The sequence below is a fragment of the Lacerta agilis genome, chromosome 1 (assembly GCF_009819535.1).
Source record: "Lacerta agilis isolate rLacAgi1 chromosome 1, rLacAgi1.pri, whole genome shotgun sequence".
In the NCBI taxonomy this organism is placed as follows: domain Eukaryota; kingdom Metazoa; phylum Chordata; class Lepidosauria; order Squamata; family Lacertidae; genus Lacerta; species Lacerta agilis.
In genome coordinates, this window is record NC_046312.1 from 79,333,644 (window position 1) to 79,355,048 (window position 21,405).

At 43.2% G+C, this 21,405-nt stretch overlaps 1 protein-coding gene across 4 annotated transcripts in view; it reads right to left on the reverse strand.

The window, feature by feature from the left end:
• The window catches only part of COL18A1 (collagen type XVIII alpha 1 chain), a 148,952-nt gene that overhangs the window by 43,424 nt on the left and 84,123 nt on the right, over positions 1–21,405 (reverse strand). For all 4 annotated transcript variants that reach the window (XM_033157617.1, XM_033157600.1, XM_033157590.1 and 1 more), the window contains 3 exons: positions 12,031–12,575; positions 3,764–3,847; positions 1,772–1,831 (listed from right to left, as the gene is read on the reverse strand). In XM_033157617.1, coding sequence (XP_033013508.1) covers positions 1,772–1,831; positions 3,764–3,847; positions 12,031–12,575 — 689 coding nt within the window. The remainder of the gene's footprint in view (positions 1–1,771; positions 1,832–3,763; positions 3,848–12,030; positions 12,576–21,405) is intronic.

Genomic DNA, 21,405 nt, shown 5'->3' on the forward strand with positions numbered 1-21,405 from the left:
AGCAAAACACCTCTCTTGGACCCATAATAGACTGATACAAAATACTAGAAATCACAGGACGAACAGAAGTGTGGATGGACCCTAAGTGTCATGAACTGGTAGGATGATGGGGAGGAGGAAGAGGATCCTGACAAGGGGTGTAGCCGGAACTGGGACATATCAGGGCAAGCTGGGGATGGAGAAGGAAAAGTTGGTGTAGGAAGTACTCACAGGGTGACAGAAGATGGCGAGGAGGTGGGGGTCAGTGCACAGAAACCAGAGCAGCAGGACCCCTCACCAGAGTGGCCCCCATCTCCATGATCACGGCAGGCTTTGAGGCATAGGGAGCAGGGGGAAAGATGATCTAGGAGGCTGAGGCAGGCAAGGACCCACAGCCCAGCTCTCTAGCTGGCCAGGTGGGACTTGCTAGGTCTGGGACAGGCATAGGCAACCTTCGGCTCTCCAGATGTTTCGGACTACAATTCCCATCATCCCTGACCACTGGTCCTGTTAGCTAGGGATCATGAGAGTTGTAGGCCAAAACATCTGGAGAGCCGAAGGTTGCCTATGCCTGGTCTGGGAGAAGGTGTGTGATTCCTCAGCTGGAGCAGGTGAGGGTCATGTGACTCGTTAAGCCCAGATGCTGCCACCAGCATGCAGAGTATAAAAGGGCAACAGAGCCAAGGTGCTGTGTCTGCTCAACTGCCCATGTTGATGGACCTTGACTTGGATGCCGCTGGACCTCTCATGGGACTGTGCTTGCGAGGGGCTGACCTGCAGGTGCCCTGATCCCTGGATCAGCTGCAGAGGCAGGAACCTAGTCTGACTGAACTTTGGACTTGTTGGCTTGCCAAACTGCGTGCTAGCATCTGCTGTGGGATCGTGCCCTCCAGCAGGACATGCCGCCAGGTACCCTGTGGTTCAGGGCACTAAGAAAGATATCAACTCATAAAAGGCTCTCTCTTTTTCAAGTTGATGATAATAAGTAAAAAGATGTCAGCTTTGCTTTTCAAGTTCTATTGTGCCTTTCAGAGCATAATGTTTTTTCTTATCATTTTTACTACCCCCCCCCCGCCCTGACCTGCTGCATGAACCAAACTGAAAGACAGCAAAGTGCCATGTACCGTGGGACTGGACAGAAGAGCAGAAGAAGTCAACTAGATGCCTATTGGCCAACTAGATGCCTATGGGAAGCCCCAAAGCGGCACTCTCCCCACTTGCGATTCCAGGAAACTGGTGTTCACAGGCATATTGCCTCTGACGGTAACCTTAATCATCTCACACATCCTTGCTTTTTATCTTCTTCAGTATATACTGATGCCACACACTGCATAGCCGTAGGTTCTAACCACAAGATGACAGACAAAATGGCTAACTTTCTGCTGTCTTCGTGGCTAGAAGTGGTTCTTCTTTGCTTCACTACACATCTTTTGCATTTCCCTGCTGGAAATATAGTAAGACGGACACAAGTGATTGGGTAGTTCATAAGGACCACTTTTCTTCCTCTGCCTCCAGCAACTCCATACTTGTGGCCAATGAGTCATCCGACTCGCTCACCACAAGCGGATGCTACTACTTTGCGGAATATTATCAATTTCCTCGGTGTGGGTTTGAGTGGTGTCGTGCAACGAGACCACCCATTTGTCACAACCAGAGCAAAAAAAGTGAATAATAATAATAGCCGCCCCATATGCATCAACCCTAACAGCAAGGATAACTCACACAAGGATTTTAGAAAGTACATTTGAGCATGGAAAGTTAAGCAACATCGGGAACACAGACTAGAACTCACCCTTTCCTTTTCCGACGGCTGCGGCCTTTCTTCAGCTCCACTTCCACCGTCTCCAGATATCTAAAGAGGTTTTTGTTTAAATGAAAGATAAAGGTAAGCAGAGGATGCAAATGATGGATGGTTGCACTCACTTGATTAATGCATTCAGTATAGTCAGCTGTTTCCTGGGGGGGACGACACACTATGAAATGCAATAGCCAGGCTATGAGCATAGCAAAATAAGTTTGGTGTAAATATATATCAACGTGCCTGCACCATATGCAGAAAACTAATCTACAAGCCACACTCAGCTGTTGTGAAGTGGTGTCTTCTCTCAACATTTATGGAACCCTTTTCTTCTTACAAGCTTACCTCTTCTCTTAAGTGGGCAAGGAAGGTCTCTGCTATAGACTTCTATTCCTGCCAACCAGGTTAAATGAACAGTGGCAGGTGACAGAGCTTTTTAACTATTCTCTTCCTATGGCTCACTCTCCTGCAGGAACCCATTGACATCAGATGTTTCTGGGCTTCTGGAGGCAAACGAAGATGGTTTTTTCAAGGCATTTAACTGAATGGTTTCCTAATTTGCTTGGGTTTTATGATAAAATATCTTAGTGGCAGATACAGTCTGTTAAACTTGTAAGCAGCCTCTGTTTTAAAGAAAAGTGGCATAGAAATTCATTGCATAAACGAACACCACTGCAGTCTTGCTCTTTGTTGACTTTTAAAGACGAGAAATATTTTAACTCGCCAATGGAAATACTAACAAGGGAGGACCTGGAAACCAAATAGTTTAATCCAGTGAGCACACTACTTTCTATGGTCTAATAAGAGAGTAGAAATTTTCAAAAGGGTCCCCCAACTCTCAAAAGCACAAGTCTTCTGATTTTGCAATGATTTTCTGGGATTTGTGGATCAAGTTCCAAGAGGTTCCTCTTCACAGTAAGGGATTCCTATACATTATTCTGGGATAACAACTCCTTAATTTACTTCATCCTTCTCCTTCCCTGAAAGGAAGGTGCGTCATTTTGACTATGAGGGAGGCACATATACAGTGGTACCTTGGTTTACAAACTTAATCCATTTCAGAAGTCCATTCTTAAACCAAGGCATGCTTTCCCATAGCAACGGGGGACTCAATTTACAAACGGAACACACTCCACAGGAAGCGGAACATGTTCTGCTTCCAAGGCAAAGTTCACAAACCTACTTCCGGGTTTGCAGCGTTCTTAATCAAAGTTGTTCATAAACTAAGCTGTTCTTAAACCAAGGTACCACTGTACCAGAAAGAATGCAAAAGGGAGAAACTAGTTCTCAAAATTGCCAATAATTAAGGTTTATTATAGCTCAGTGCATTTCAGAACAGAAGTTCCTTCTTCAGGAGTTATTTTAAAATTCTGCACTCTATAGACTATCCAGAGCAGCTTGCACAAATCCTACTGCCTATCTGGCACCATGCGGTCTGACTTTGTGGTATCAGATAAACCGCAGCATTGAGAGTCTGCCAAACAGAGGGTTTATTTATTTTTTAGTGCAATTTATAAGCCTGCCCTTTGTCACATAATCCCAGGACAAGGTATACGTCATAACAATGAAATAGCAAATATAAAACCATAACACATACACACAAAAACAATGAAAAATAAAAACAAGGTGAGACTGGCTAGCCTCTTACTACTCCCTCCCAAAAGCCTGCCTAAAGAGGTATGCCTTCAGAAAATACTGATCTAGACTGATTACTGATCTGCCACAAGGAGAAGATTGAAAATTTCCACTTCAAATTAACTGCAGTTTAGCAAGTTATCTGAATCCTAAACTCTGGTTTATCTCAACTATTTTTTTGTGAAAACAACAAGTTTCATAAGCAATAGTTTTGAATTTGGCTTGTTTCCATTAACCACAGTTAAGATTAAACACATCTTCTCATAGTGCTAAATTATGGTTTAGTAGCAGTATGTCTGAACCACCCCAATATACGACAGCTTTAATATGGTCAAATCCTGAGCCACTTACCATATCAGAATCATCATCATCTTCCTCACACTGGACATCAGCTGCGTGAGGATCTCCTTTCACTTTCAATTCTGCAATTACACCCTACAAAACCAGAAGCACAGGCATCATTACTTTTTTTTAGCTTCCACGAAGCAGAGAGCACCACTCCCAGTTGTGGGGGAGTACAACCCTGAGGCCTGCACCCTAATGATTGATTACGTTTCCTACTTGATTATAAGCCAAGACTCATTTCCGACACAGACGCAGCTTGCTCATATTTCCAATGGCAATGGCTCTGATTCACAGAGTCCCCCTGGCACAAACTGCAATGGTTGTTGTATCACTTCTAATTAAAGCGAACAGTTCACTGATCTCTCATTGTAGACCAGAGATATCCCACCTACGCTGATCAAAACTTTAGCATCCAATGTAAATTATTTAAGGCAGGAGAACGAAAACAACGTGGGAAGGAGGTTGGCAAGCAAAGTCTCTTGTGGCTGACAGATGGACTTTATATTTCTTTCTGGTCTCTTCAAAATCTATGGTTCTTTCTAATAAGATTTTTGGGTGGTCAAGCACACAGATTCAGCATTCCCAGCACCCACAAGTCTCATATGAACTATCATTCCCCCCCCCCCCTGAATCTTTGCAGCCTGAGAAGCAAACCAGCAGCAAGATGCATCATTTGGGGTGGTACAGTATCTGTGTCTGTCTGTCTGTCTGTCTCACTCACATACACACAAGAGAGGGGGGCAGGGCTTTTTTTTCCAACTGGAACTCAGTTCTGGCACCTCTCAGGTGCGCATCATTGCCATTCTAAGAGAACGAGGGAGGTGAGTTCTGGCACCTCTTTTTCTAGAAAAATAGCACTGTATTGCACAAAATTACTGCACTGCTTGGTATGGCTCTCCTCCAGCATCTTCTCTGTCCCCCTCACTCACACATACTTCACTTCCAGCTTAGTGCTGCACTAAAACACCCATGGGGTGATTGCCAAGTAGACAAAGAAATGTCCAGATTGTCTTTAAGCAGGTAGTAAGTTACTTTCATCTGAGCATTTAAGCATGGTTCATATATTTGAGGTAATACATGTGGTAGGTCCTTTATTAAATCAGATGTAGTTAAAGTACCATTTCGTTGTCGTTTTTCTGCATAACAGCAGTGCAATTACACAAAACATAACCGTTTTCAGCATCAACTTTTGCAGTACAAGATGAATTAACGAAATAACGTCTATTGTGGCAACCCAATACCTGAATGCTACAATGTTCACACCTGCCTTACTTGCCTCAGATACATTCCAAAGGCTGCAATGCCAATCAGGAGCAGCTGTGGGCATGTAACATCCTAACCACTTAGGCCCTGGGCACACATGCAGATCTTAGGAGTTAAGAATGGACTAAAAAACAGTTTCATTCCTTTATGGTCTAGTTTATAAAAGCAGTTTTAACAACTTTGTTCCATCATTTTTGACAGAAAGAAAGAAAGAAAGAAAGAAAGAAAGAAAGAAAGAAAGAAAGAAACTTCTGGAAGGAATGTTTAGAGGAGAAATGTGAACATTTTCTGTGCTCACCACATACTGTTACAGTGAAGCTGATGCCCCCATTCACCCAGCTCACATTTGTCAGAATCCAAAGCAAACCTAAATATTTTAAATACGTGGAGAGACACTAGCTTTCCCACTTAAACAAATATGTGACGTGTAGCATAACTGATGCTCATAACTGAGTTTGAGATAAAGCCACACTTCAGATCAGGCTGATGGGTACCACTAATAATTACACTGCAGTGTGCCCACTGGTTCCTTGCTTGAGTTGAACCTTTGCTCTGCAGGCAAAGAGGTGATGACTTGTTCCTATGCAGCCCTATAATGTGATTCATATTTTGTGATTCATCAGACTGTTAGACAGACAAAGGGGTGGCTTTTAGGCAATGTCAGTTCTCCAGAGCCAAGGGGTGGGGTGAGGGATGCTTCTTCTCCAGGCACTCTTAAAAAAAGATCATCTGTTAGATGAAACTTTACAGTGGATCCATTCCATCTGAGTTTACAATTTGGAAGGAAGCTGAGAGCACAGCGTGAATATCAGCCAACAAGCTGCCCCTTAAATCTAACAGAACATTCCTGCTCCAGTCTGCCGACTGAGCCAATTTAATGGGGGTCACTGACAAAAGACACAGAGGAGGACAAGATAAAGATTTCACCCAAAGTTCTATGTGTGCAGCTGCCCCTTCAAAGCTATTCTGCAGTAGACTCTCAAAGGCTTTTTCATAGCACAGAGAACATGCAAACAGGAGTGATCTCCCTGCCATCTTCCTTCTTCCATGCTTGCAAAAGCCAAGCAACTCCCTCATTTGCAGGAAAACAGCCTGTCCCATAAGTCAAAAGCATATTTCAGTAAACTGTTACAAATGCATGCACCCACACACATTCTCTGCTTTAATTTGAAGAAATTGCTCGTTGTGCAGATCACCTTTAATTTGAAGAAATTGCTCGTTGTGCAGATCACCTTTGCTTCCCTCAGCCTCTCTGGTGGCTACTGAAATTGCTTACATAGAGATTGCTTTCAACTAAAATTATGAACATTTAGGAATAGCTCAGATCAGCAGCTTCTATCCTAACTTCTGAGAATTGAAGCAAACCAAGGCTTTTGGTGAACAGCAGATTGATCGTTCCTTTCTTTCCTGTTCACAAGCAGCAATGGTTTTAATGAGGCATGTGTGGTACAAAAATTAGTTGCAAAGAAATATTGCTATAAGCTCCAGGTATCTCCACTACCAGTTCACTACTGCCTCTTCGCCAGTGATGGATCAGAGGACTTACAATGCTGAATCTTTCTATTCTCCTGACTTGATGGCTCTAGATGATGGATAGCCAAGGTGATACCCATTTTGTGGTACAGCAGTGCTTTAATTTGGTCTCAGGAAACCTGAAATCAAATCTCAGCTCAGAGAGCCTTTAGAAAGGAGCAATCTGTGAAGACCCATTTATGCAATGGCTCGATTCAAACAAGCATCCAAAGTGAGATTTGGATGATAAAGTGAGGTATAGTGGATGCCACTGTGGTCTAGGGGGTGTTAGAGGAGGGGTGGCAGCTCTGATGGGGGACATGAAGTGGTCCTTCTGGGGTAGTATGTCCACCTTTGGTCCCCATCCTGCACCCAGTTCTCACCTGCGGCTCCTAGAAAATGTCAGCATGCAACAGCAGCCATACCCGGGAAGCGGATTCAACTTGGCGAGTTTGGGACTTCCATGCAAAGACAGACTCCAGCAAACTGAGTGGTTGAGACCAATAGTGGGCCCAACAGTCATAGTATCGATTCTGTTGTTGAATACAGCAGATGGGCAGAATTTAAGGAGGCAGTCAACCACTCCTCGCACTTAGGTCATATTTATCACTGGGGAGCCAACAGCAGCGCTGCCTTTTCTTGATCATGTATGAAACAAGAACTATACAGCATTCTAAAAAGGTCTTACATTCAAAGACCACCACTAACCCTTTCTCCTTGCCTTTTTGATAGATACCAATTTGACACAGCCACAACCCTGACCCCCTCCCTTCCTTTCCCATACGTGTATCATGCTCCTGCCAGGTAGAAGCAAACATTTCTATGCACAGTGAGATCTTCATCTGGGAGACTGCCAGGCCTTTGTGTTCAAGTGCAGGATTTACACACCTCATCTACACAATACATCATCACCTCATGCTCTTAGGGCAAGAGAGTAGAAACAGGAGGCAGGCAAGGACAGGTCAGAGGCTTCAAGTAGCTGCACGACCAAAAGTGGGGAGAACAGACAAACAAGGTGCTCTTACTCTTAAGAGAGAGCAGTTAAGGGCAGGGCAGCCTTCTGTGAGGAAATCAGCAAACAAATTATTGTGATCTCTCTAAAATCCTCCCACTGCTCATCATTCCAATCTTCATTTTGAAGGTGAAGAGAACAAGGAAGCTGCTGGTGGAAACAAGGTGCAGCAGTTATTATGGAGTACATGGGCCAGCTTTGGGTTTCTCACAATCTTTTCCAAGGGGGAAATATTCAGAACCCACTTTGCTTACCTTTTTAGTATGCTATTCACTGTCTCCCTGAAACTGGTCCTTTCCATGATATGTAGCATTGGCTAAAAAAAAAACAACCTCAAACAAACCATCACATGCTTGTTCCAGAAGCAATTCCAGACACGCCATAATATTATAGGCAGCACAATGTTATCAAAGAGCACATCACATTCAGTTCTGCAGGAATGTCATAAAAGTTTTCCGAATCCGATGGTGCTATGTAGCCAAATCAAAATGAAGGGAATGTTTCTTGACCTCACTTCTCAGTACGTTAAGTATGTTCACCCTGCTTTGCAACTCCTATAAAAACTTGTAAGAAAGAAAGAAAGAAAGAAAGAAAGAAAGAAAGAGGTGCATTTCGTGGGAGAATGGGGCTGAAGGTGGGGGTTTTTGTGAAACATACCCTGCTGTTTCAAGTCAGCACTAGGCCAAAGGCGTTTAAAATGTATGCCTAAGTCCAAGTTCCCAATTTTTCTTTTAAACATCTGAATTTCAGAGCCTATGTATGGTTATGTTTTCCTCACTAGGATTTAAAGTTTCTTTCTATGCCAAATCCTTGGTCTCAAGAACAGAGTGATCAATATTAATTCCCTTATTTTTCCCACTCCAAAGGAGGAAAATGTTGCATGTTTTTATAAGCTGTAGAATCTTCTCAACAATCTTTCATCCATTAGCTTTGTTAGGATGCTCCTATTTGTTTGCATTCCTGAAGATAATCCACACTTCCTTAGCATTTATTTAGTCTTTACAACTACTGTATACATCTGAAGCACAACAAATTCTTTCCTAAAAGTTCAATCCAAAACATATATGCCCTGTCTGCATGTAATGCTAAATAATGTTTTAGTGGTATGAGGACAAGCCACAGTGAGCCTTAAGCTCATGTGCACCTCCATACACATCCTCCAGTGTGGCGGTGAAGATGAGATTGGAAGCTTCCAATTCCAGTTTAGGTTAACCATAGTTTAACATTCCATTCAAATCCTAAACTGTAATTAATCTTAACTATCATTGTGAAACTTAACTATCAGTGAAAACAAACTAACTTCATAAACTATGATCCGAAGTTGGTTCGTGGTAGGTCACAATTCACTGTGATGGCATTGAATGTTCCAGTTCACATTGGCTCAAGCCAGATATAACGACAAACCATGGTCTAGCTTTACCAACAAGCCTGCATGAGCCACAGGCTCACATGTTACCTGCTTCACGGGGAGGGGGGGAGGTTAAAAAACTTCTGTGTTCACCTATGAGCATAGAACAAGCTATGTCTAAACTCAAGGAACTGAGGCTCATTCTAACTGGCATCTCACTGGCATCCTGCACAAACTAGTATGAACCCCATGTAGTATTGACTGCGCCCTTCAACAGTGTTGGATGATATGGTATCGCCCACCGCGTCAGTGCATCAACATAAACATATTACCCTGTAACACACCAACACTGTGAGGGCATTTCAGGTAGAAATAGAAGCTAAACTACTTCAGATGGAGGGTGCCAGTCATACCTGAACCAAGTAAAGAGCGCAACTGAACCAAAGCATCTCTTCTGGAATAAAAGAAACCCTTAGCTTTCCAAATGTAGAGTGCTTAAATGAGGCTGCACATGCCTTCTGCTGTACCCTAAGTGAAGTGGCAATATCTGTCTTTGTGTGCCGTGAATTCCCTATGTAAGCCTTCCTTGGTGTGGGGGTGGGGGTGTGGGTGGGTGTGTTGACCACACCCCTTTTGCCTCAAATGACTTTGTCTCCCTCCAAGCTAAATGGGGCTCCATTCTCCACACATCCAAAAGAGAAAAGATGGCATGGGAACCTGGGTAGCACCTAACTGGGAAAGAGTCCCTGAGATAATTTTTGTACATTATATAGAGTTGGAATTGCTGCTTTCGAAAGGTAGGTGCACAAAGACTCGAGGTGGGGGGATAAATAAACCGCATATTTTGAAACTCTTGATTTACACCAGATCCACAGAACTCCAAACAACCTCTTCAGAAAGATTTCTAAATGGATAAACATTCACTGGCACAGCTCTAGAGTAAAACTAGTCATCATCTTTTAAAACACGCAAAAACCTGTGAACACTCACAGGGGTCAAGCCTATTTTTGTATTTTCCATCCAAACCCTGTTGCAGGCCATGGATGACTCTAATCCTCTTCTTGACCCAAGACAAATCTACCCTCAGACTTATTACATGGAATGTTTCCCCATCTGGAGTCTGATTTAACGCTCACAGGCAGGATGCCTGGGACAGGGAGGGTAACAAGTTGTGTTCTAATCGGTCTGTTTTGCAGATGGTGCAAAATAAAAAGTTTCCTCCCGATTTTGTTCTTTGAAACAAACCAGAGTTGACACATATTTTCAAAAATCATACTTGCTGGCATTTAATGCTCCCTTGCTCTTTTCAGTAAATAAATTAGTTTCCCATTATGTCTCATCAAGTGTTTTTGTACTGTATTGTAAGAGGAGTCTTGTTGGATCAGAGCAACAGCCCATCTAGTTCAGCATTTTGTTTCCACAATGGCCAACCCGATGCAAGCAGGACTTGAGTGCAATAGCACTCCCAGTATTCAGAGGCATGCTGCTTCCCCACAGTGAGGACAGAACATACGTAACCATCATGGCTAGTAGACATTGATAGCTTCATCCTCCATGAATTCATATAATCCTCTTCTAAAGTCATCCAAGTTGGTGGTCGCTACTACTTCTCATGGGAACGAATTCCATAGTTTACCAATGTGCTATGTAAGAACATGTAAGAACTTCTAGTTCAGTCACCTGCAGCTACTGTTTAACATTCCTCCTGCATTCTGGTAGCAGCAGACTAAAGAAAGTATCTGTTGTGTGTATCCCATATGAATATCCACATCTGTTACTGAGTGGGCAGGGAAAACTGCTCCCCAAGGCAATCTGTGCTGAAAAGCAGCAAAAGCAGCATTTATCACATTTTCAAATCAGTTTTCAACAAGGCTTGGGGTAGAAATACCCCATGCTTTTGTCTGCAGACATCAGCTGTAGAAAATTCTGGCCACCCTCCTCCACCACCCGCAAAAGAAGAATGCAGCAATGGATTTGATCTCAGTGGGGAGGGCCAAGTACAAATCACAGGGGTCACTAGACTGACAAATTAAGCCAGTGTCTGGAAATGAACTTGATGGTGAAAAATGTTAATTACTTCCCCTTTGTTTTTCACTCTGGATGATACACTGGAATGATTATTCAGATTCATTTTTAAAGCTCTTCGCAAAGTTAAAAAAAATCTCTTCAAAAGACAGGCGAAGTTGCCACTGTCACTTATACGTACTGGCTATAATCACTTCTTCCTCATCAGATTCTTCACAATGGCAATTCATTGGGTTGGTGTGGTGCTTTTTTGTTTTTTTAAAGAAACATCAAAATATATTTCAGTGTTCATTGATAGATGTGCATTATGAGCATACGCACCAAAGTAAAATGGGTACAGGCAAAAAAGATTTAAAAACCACAAAAATCAAAAGTTCTACAAACTAACCTACATTCTGCAGCTGAAACATCCAGGAAATCATATTCAGTAACATTACACTACTGAGCTAACTTTGGTCTACTGAGGCTGCCAAACATGGGAACCAGACAACCATCTGTCAGCTGCACAAAACACACACATATATACAGACAGTTCTCCATGAAATGAGATAATGATCATGCATGCTGAATTTGATCTATATATAAGGAAACACACGCAGGTTAAGAACCCCTAGTTAGACCAGAGGCTCTTTTCCATGCTCTGGTGAGGTCCTCGTGTGCATAAATAAAAGAATGGGCAAATTCTCATCCCAGAATAAACAGATGCTTCTATAAAAAGCAGTGAGTGATCCCACAACAGATCAATGCCCAGGAGATGTCTGGTAGGCTTGCAATTAATAATTCACAGGGGAAAACCTCACTATTCTTGTATCTCTGAATTGCCATCTCCTTACTGGGCCTCTTTTCTCACCACTGAAAGTCAAATGCAGATGGGAAATTGAAGGATGAGGCAGCCTGAGTACAAGAGCAAGGAGAAAGCTCCTTGATAGAAACTTTGGGTAAGCCAACATGTCAGTGGATTTTTATTTTTATTTTGCTTGTTCCCACTTCCTTGGTCTACTGGATCACACAAAGCCGAATTATGTATTTCAACACTCTCTGTTCACCGTGAACTCACATCAGCCTGTGACCATTTTCACTGGAAATAATACCTTGGTGTAAGTCCATGCTCACCTGGTATTTATCGGGATCAGCTCCTCCAGCTTGTGCCACAAAAAGCCCTGAGCCATCTTCCAGCTCCATCTCATCAGGCGAGCGTTCAAAACGGACCCGCTCAAACTCCTCGCAGTCTACGTAGAGAACAACTTCCTCATCCTGCACACTGATGGCAAAGCGAGTCCACTGATTGACTAGGGAAGGCACTGTGAATGCGGCGGCGGCATAGGAGTTCTGAGAACCAGGCTCCGTATAATAGAAGATGATCTGCTGTTTTCCATCCTTCACCTCTGATAGCTTCACTCCAACATAAATGATTGACTGGGAAGCATCCGTGATAGCAAAAAGGACCCCTGCCTTGTCTGTGGTGGGCTGCACATGGAACAAGAGTGAGAAGTCTCTGTAAAAAGGGCTGGGAAGGTGGTAACGTGCCACTTGTCCAGTGTTTGCATCCAGTCCAAACACATAGCCAGGGCTGTTGTCTGGGCCATACACTTTGGTTATCTGGTCTGGTGGGGGATCTCCAATCAGCTCCAAGAGGCCAACTTCTGTGCTGAAGTTTTCTGGTGAATGGGGAAAAAAGGCATTTCAGAAAAAAGCAAGACAGTGTTGTTCAGTACAGCATGGCTACATTCATATAGGAGAGCCTTCTAAGTATCAGTGATGTAGCTCAAACCCACAATGAAAGGCAGAAAACTGTGGACTGGAACCAACGAAAGAGACCCACTAGTGTAAGGCCCTCTAGCTGCGCAATGAAAAATTCTTGCCCCCTGTGCCCTCCCTAAATCTGCTCCAAAGGGTTGAAAGGAAGCCCCTATGAGATTTAGGAGGTCCACAGGGAGGGTGGGGGGAGTTCCACTGTGCAGCCAAAATTGTATACATTGGCAGAACTGTTTAGCTGGATACCTCCCTATCTCTCAAAAAAAATCTTGGAGAGGCAAGTTTGCAGCATGCAGCGTACATCACGGTGCAGGTAAGAGTGCACACCTAATAAACATATTTTAGGATCAAAATTCTCTTGACTGCAATTTGTTTTAAATACTTTTACTACTGTATTTTTAAATTGTTGTAACCCACCCAGAGACCTCATGGTGAAGGGTGGGTAAGAAATCTAAACCGTCACCAGCTATCTCCAAGGCAGCTATGCCTCCAGTTGCAAAGCTGAACTAAGGAGCCATCACACTTACACTTAGCAGCAATAAACAATTTGCTAGAAAGAGTCAACAATGTAAATTGGTGAGCTCAGTGCCATAACTCAACAACTTAAGTCTCTCGGATCCTTAATATTTTCAAGGAATAAAATACTGTATGCTCACAACATTCTGCTTCCATGTACTTTAAGAGTGTCTGGCTTCAAGTACCTATCTGAGATATTAATTTCAAAAGACACTTTTATGCACACACACAAGAATGGCCTAAACAGATATGCTCATTAAAGGCTATACATGCTGAAAGGCATGTATGCATGAGCCCACTACATTAGACCAACACGGCTACCTACCTGTAACCCACTACATTATGCCATGCTTTACTGCCATCCTGAGCGAACCAGCTCTATTTTCCTTCTTGGTTTACTTCATGTTTCAAGAACTCAGAACGGCTGTTCAATTTATCACCACTCCAAAAAAACACACCCCAGACAAACTAAACACAGTTCAACAATTTGGTTTTTATTAGGGAAGCTTTCACTAGATGAATAAGGTTGCCTCTGTAATGCTTTGGGGAAGAATTTGCCCTATGACGAATTCCATGATTATTATAGCTTCATAAAAAATAATACTTGCAAAATTTGAAATGGAAGCCCATGGGCAAGCTTTAAAAATGCAGAGTGGTTAATATGAGTTTTGACCTCCATTCAGGGGGGTACTTAGTGGTTGGCTAGGTTGGCCCCCGCCATGGGTGGGCACAATAATCATGAAGAAACACAAAGAGAGCCAATGACTGCTTAGGGGCCAAGGGATGGCGGGGGTGCCAAGGGTGCAAGGGAGCCTAGGTACATCTCTGCCTCCATCCTATGCTGCCTTTTGGATTGTGCAGAGAACATCTTACTAAACAGATTACAGTAGCACAGCACAGATGCATTAGTTTAGCTGATCTGTTTTAGTTACCTTGAGAGGTTGCCTATGGCAATAATTTAACAAAGCACAATGAAACAATTAGAAAAGCTGGATGACTAGGATTACAATAATGAATAAATTCTTATTAGAAATGATAGCTGCTGTGATACACGCATGCATCAGCTGAAATCAAAGAAAATGTGTGGGGGTTTTTCCTTTAGAACTTTTTCCACTCATAAGTTATTACACTCAAATCAATCAGCTAAAGGTCATAAGGTTAATTGTTTAGCATTTCTTCAAACAGGTGACAGCTCTACAAAAAGTGTGTGTGGTATTGGCAATTTTGAATGGTGAATGTTCACTTAAATGTCAGGATAAGCCCAGCAATAAACATAGAACCAGGAACGGTCCCCAACCTCTGCATTTACTGCAGAAATGCATGTCCATTTACACACATATACCATTCACAACTGATAGTACATTTTGTTGTAGCATATTCTAAAACAAATTAAATGTGAATCTGCCCTGACATTTTCTTGACCAAAGGCTCACAAAAACCTGGAGCCAGCAATGCCTTGGAAAAAGCAAATTTAAGAAGACAGCTGAACAGCCCCTCTGTTCTTCCTCTTTCTAGGCAGCTATTTACATTTCAATTAGATTACTGGTACTTAAATACATAATAAGCCACCCAACCTACAACCCATGACACGATCCTTTTCTTCAATGCAATTCAGATAATACAACCAGTGTGTGGACTGTCTACAGGCCATTCCCTGGCGTTTTTGTGACAGCATGGGCCAGAAGACACAAAGGACATAGCCCATTATGAGAGATAATGCAAATCATGAATGCAAGTAGCTTGATATGTTGAGAATAAAAGGATTACTTTAAATCATTTTAGTAAAATACAAAATTATTAGCATGAGTTGTGCCATGGGCCTATGTGTTTATCAGTTACCCAAGTGCTTTTGCTCTCACTCACTTCCAATCAAGGCCAACACTACATATTTATGACAAAATCCCCCATATTTGTCTCATAATGGTAATGCTGAGACGAGGAGAGAGAAATTGCAGGGGGAAATGCGTAACTGGGTGGGGTTTGTAACCCTTCTCCCACCTGCCAATACTGACTTCTGTAGGCTGCTTACCCTTGATGGACTTTGGGGAAGAGAATGGATCCAGTATTTGTAAGGGAGAATTGGTAGGAAGAATTCAGTACTTAATTAAGCAGTCTGTAACATGTGCATTGTCAACTAAATATTTGGCATGTGGCCCCATTCAAGAGAAACAGCTATGACCTAGGCAGCTAGCTCCTGGAGAGCTGACAAAGCAGTGTGACCTAGTTGGAGAAGTTTACTACTCTGTGCAGGCTCCCAGGCCTCAGCAAAAATAAAGTTTGTTCTACCATGAACTCGGCTCTTAGTGAGTTTCTACATCCACAGCAGCAGGGAGCAACACACAGCCCTCCTGGTGTTCAGCCCTCTGTTCTCACAGTGGACAACCAGCGGAAAGCCTGAAAGCATGCCACAATCACAAACAGCAAGTGTTATTCAGAGGCATACAGTGGTGCCTCGCCAGACGAAATTAATTCGTTCTGCGAGTGCTGTCGTCCAGCGAAAATTTCGTCATGCGAAGCACAGACGGGGGAAGCGCGGTTTGACAAAAAAATAAACGCGAAATTTTTTCGTCTTGCAAGTCGCGCCCATAGGGAAATTCGTCTTGCGAGTCACCCTTTCGTTAGTGAATGCCTTTCGTCTAGCAAGTTTTTCGTCTAGCGAGGCATTCGTCTTGCGAGGTACCACTGTACTTGCTTCTGGAGTAGTGCACAGCCACTCCCAATATTGCTTTGGCAAGTTCAGGTTTGGAAACATACATACAAACGTGCATCCTTTAAAATGTGCGTGCCAGGCTTTAGCCAAAGTTCCAGGGCAAAAAAATATAAAATACAATAGCAATGATAAACAGCAGCAGTTAAAAACAACCACACCAGGCAAAATAAAACTGTTTTAGCCCGGTGCCCAAAGGGCAAAAATTCCTTCCTGTGATAGGAATCTACTAAGGGGGTCCTCACTCTCTCTTGTCACCACCCACCTCTTCTCAGATGGTGGTGGTACTACCCAGAGGACAACCTCTAAAGATGGCACTGCATGGGCAGATTGATACAGGGACAGCTGTTCCTTCAGATAGCTGGGTCCCATGCTGTATGAGCCTTTAAAAGGGAAGCACCATGGCCAAAGCACCAATGAGGCGATCTGAAGCAGCCTGCCTCAGACAGCATGCTCCACAGGGACAGGGCGGGGAGATCCTGACCACCAACACCCTGCCGCTGCAATTGCACCTCCACTTATTTTCTTCCAACTGTCACCCCTCTCTGGCCTCAGTGGCAGCAGCTTCTGACTTGGCTTTGGGTAAGCTGAAGACACAGCCCAAAAGTCAAAGCCAAGGAGAGTAGCAGCAACGCTTTGCAGAACGCTCCCTTTTCAGCAAGACTTTTAGCACAAACGGGGCATTCCGGCATTGCCACTGGTCTCCTCCCACACTGCTGGGGCACATGCCTGGATTTGGGTCTGGGGGCAGCAGTGCTTCTTGCCAAAAGGTCTCTGTCCACCCTCTGGGAAGCACCTACATTTTAAATTGCCATTGGAAGTAAACAGGGAGCTAGCGAAATTCTTAAAGTACTGGCAACGTGTGTTCGCAATGGCCAATCCCAGTATGTAGCCCGCTGTACTTTAAAATAAGTGAGCAGTTTCCTGGCAGTTTCCAAAGATAGTCCCAAATACACCACATTACAGTTTACAGTAGTCAAGGCAACTTAATCCAATCTTGCCCTGAGCAATTGGTTTGAATACTGCACTTCATTTTTCCGTATACTTCCCATGGATTTATATTTCCATATTGTTGACATTAAGGCTGAAAATTCAAAGTGAAGGGCCTGAAATAACTCTTGAGGGGCCAGCCTTCTTTCCCACTGTAACGACAGTCGTGGCTGCTAGCACTTCGTTTTGAAAACCATGTCATCAAAGGCAAATGTTCAAAATCCTCTCTCAAATTATTTCCTGTTCCATAGGGATAGCATTTTATTGATTTTCAAGGCTTACATGAAACATACCATAACGTCAGCATCTGTTGCTTTCTGGCAGTGGCTCTACAGTAGGGACTAATTAACACCAACAACTGGTTCAGTGCTGTTTTGGTTTGTTAAGCTAGAGGAAGAAAAAGTCTTCCCAAACCACAACTGGAAATCCCTTCAGCAAGTCTCCTGTGGCTCTGCAGAAGACTCGAGTTGGAAAACTCATCCTGAGAATGTGAACTCAGCAAAGCCTGCTTCCCTTTCCACTCTAGCCCCAAGAGGACAGAGGCCACTCGTTGCCATTTTTATCCACTCGTTAAATGAAGGATGAAGATTCACATAGATACAGTCATTGAGTTTCCAACTATGCCGAGAGACAGCATAGGGATGCTTTTAGTGTTTGATGGATTATTGTATTTTAATATTTTGTTGGAAGCCACCCAGGGTGGCTGGGGAAGCCCAGTCAGATGGACGGGGTATAAATTATAAATTATTATTATTATTATTATTATTACCTTTTACCCTACACTTTCTAGGCAAAGGTCCACACTTTAAAGCTCTGTGTACAATCTCTTCTTTGTTTGCTCTGATGCTTTCCCCTTGAAAAACTGCTCTTTACCACTGAATCAGAGCAAACGGCAAGCCTTGGAAAACCATCCTGGATGGCTTCCAGCAAAATATAAAACCTAAAATGATATCATTTTCAGTGGCACTCCTGTGACAACTGTAACATGTGCCTATTGGTACAGATTAATTAACTATAAAAAAATCTTTGTTGAATATGAGGAAGAAAGATTAGCCTTGTACTCCCCATCCAATCCTGCTATTTAGCCTTTCGAGGGTGACAAGAATAGCCATCTCCATCACTGATTGCAACTCAACCTCCTGCTCTATGAAGAAAACAAAGAAGTCACTGAAGCAAGTAAAACTTTGCTACAGATCTGGTTTTGCACACTGCAATACTTAAACTGCAGTTTAATTTCCCTCCAGGTCCACCTGTATAATAATAATCTTTCCCCAATCTTCATTTTCTGGGAGTTGAAATGAAGCAGCTGTGTTTGCACCAAAACCTTGGAAGAGATCCTAGCACATATAATGTTCTCTTACACGAAATAGACTTAAGGGCTTTTCACACAATTTTTTAAAAAGGGGAGTTTTGTTTCTAAGCATTTGAAGGGGATATGTTTGTTTGCAAACTCCTATAAACAGATAGCTGGGAGTTTCACAGGGTATATGTTGGCAATATATTTACAGACATGGGTCTCTCCTTCAAACATTACACTGCAAATGCCTCTTTCCTTTTGGTATTGTGTGCAAAGGCTCTCAAACAGATCAGACTTCCAAAACCATCGCCACACTCCAGAGTTCACGGCCCTTCTGCTTGAGCTCCAGGGAAAGTTCTTCCCATTAAAGTGCACAGCTGTGAGAGAGAAATATAGCAAAGCGAACATACCATATATACTTGAGTATAAGCCTAGTTTTTCAGCACACTTTTTGTGCTTTAAAAGCTGCCCTCGGCTTATACTCAAGTCAACCATTCCTTAAGAAGCGTACAAGAACGGCGGTTCTTTACTCTCCCCAGGCAGCTTGTTCCATTCCTGAACTGCTCACATAAATGCAAACTTTAGACCCCAGAAGGCAGAAAGCCTATCAATTAAGGAAGTATTAAAACCCCACAGGTGCTCACTTTCCCTGGCTCCTGCTTAAACAGGACAGGATCCCAGCCTTCTCTGTATAACACAAGGGAACATTGCGCTGTGAGTTAAACCACAGAGCCCTAGGGCTTGCTGATCAGAAGAATGGTGGATCGAAACCCTGCGACGGGGTGAGCTCCACGGCAGCAAAGGAGGAAAAGGAAGGAGCAGCCCAAATGGCTGCTTTGGGCTGCTCGTTCCTCCTCTACCACAGTGGCAAAGGTGAACCGGCTTATACTTGAGTCAATAAGCTTTCCCACATTTTTGTAGGGAAATTAGGTGCCTCGGCTTATATTTGGGTCGACTTATACTCGAGTATATACGGTACTTGGGCTAGGAGAGGGAAAGGATGAAATATCTATGCAGCTCGGTGCTCTGGCCTTAATGCTGACCTTGAGTCACCTCCGTATTAGTTTGCTTGTAAAATGAGGTGACACTCAGGTTTTGACAGCAGGAAAGTGCTGCACTGCACAAAGACAAACGCAGGCCAGTATCTGATAATATGAATGACAGCAAGGAGAAAGAAAAAATGTGATTCATATCTTTGCCATTCCCCACCCACAACTTAATTCCCATGTACAAAACCGTCAGTCATCTTGAATGGAAAACTTTTCCTGGCTGCAGTTTCAGTTGTGGAACACCTGGCTGTAGGAAAGATGACAAATCACAATGGCAATCATTCCCTGGAGTTGGGGAAACAAGTTGCCTTGGCAATAGGATCTGCAAACATCATGATGGCATGGCTTGAGGAGGGAATATTTTAAAGGTATATCCCCATAGAGCAGACTTCACCCATGCTGATAGGAGTTGTAGTCCAAAACATCTGGAGAGCACCTACTTGGTGAAGGCTCCCTTACAGGGAAAGAACTGTAGCACCACTCTATAGAAAAAAAGTGTTTTACAGAAAGCTGTATCTATGAAGTTTTTGGTGTGGCCACTTGCCGCTTTCATTTTTTTAATGAAAGAGTGGCTGGGGAAACCCAGCCAGATGGGTGGGGTATAAATAATAAATTGTTGTTGTTGTTGTTGTTGTTGTTGTTGTTGTTGTTGTTGTTGTTGTTGTTGTTTTATATACAATTCATCAGACTGGGTTGCCCCAGAAATGAATGCCACATAATATTCAGGGGTTCAAAGACCTCCACAACTTCAGATAACCATAAAGGGAAACAAAGTACAGTAATGCACTAAACTTCAGGAACAGGCAACTCAATAGGAGAACATATAAGTTTGTGAGAGTATTTTGAATTTCTGATGGCCCTTGCCATCGGATTTCATGGCACCAAGTGACCTGACACCTCAATTTTTTCCTGTTCTGACACAGCTGTAGATAATAAAAAAAATAGCTGTGGCTTGGTAAAATAGGATACATAGGATATAATTGGGATAAATGACCTCTTGACCTCTTTGTAGGTTACATCCAATTTGAATTAATTTCTGTTCATCCACTAGAAGTATACATATCCACTTTCAAATAAACTATACTGAGCCTAAACTTTCTAAAGACATTCCTGCACCAGCTGTTTTCCCCAGGATATGTTCAGGAACAGCTGGTGCCATCCACACAGCAGCCTGTCTGGTGTCCTTGATCTGGTCTCCAATTCCAGGCTCCAATTTGCTGTGTTTGCCCATGATGTTCCTCACAATGCCCAAGCACATGATGTCTGCACCAACCTTTTCCCTGTCCCTTCCCTGCTCCAAAAGGTGAAAATGCTGGTGCAGATACTTCACATGGCAATTGTATTTGTCAAGCTGTATCATTGTTCGCTTACTGTCAGCTTTCACAAATATATAAAGGGTGAAAGAAAGATACCTATCTCCAGTGCAAGGTGACATATGATGTGCATGAACTAGGAAGGTGCAACTGACCTCAGTTTCCTGGCGCATGTTCAGTGAGTGTCTGGAGATGCATGCCTCCCTGTCATAAGAGTGCCATGCTTGCTGCAGTATGTGCATGAATCTGGTTTGTTTCAACTCACCATAGTTAAGATTATCTGCAGTTTAGGCTGTGGACAACACTCTAAATTGCAACACACTAAACTCCATCTAAAATGGAATTGGAAGCTTGCTCAGAGCCACACTGAATGAGGAAAGAGGTGGGGAAGAGTGTGTAAATCCAGGAGGAAATTAGCTCATTTTCCTAACAAAAAAAACCCCCACACTCTAGCTATTATGTCCAATTGCTGCCATAAAGAAAATGCAACCTTTAATGTACAATCCTATACACCAGGGGCAGCCAATAGGGTGTCCTTCAGATGTTGCTGGACTCCAGAACTCCCACTAGCCCTAGCCAGCATGGCCATTGGGGCAATGCTGATGAGATGAGCCCTGTTGGATCAGACCAAAGGCCCATCTAGTCCAGCATCCTGTTCCCACAGTGGCCAACCAGATGCTTACGTGAAGCCTGAAAGCAAGACCTGAGCGCAACAGCACTCTCCCAAGACACAGTATTGCACTGTTAGTTTCATGAGAAAATGTCTGAAACTGATGAATGCAATTGCACTGAGTCCAACACCCACAATATTCTCTTGCAACCCCCTCCCTGCATTGCAAATTCTCTTTCTCTACGCCATGG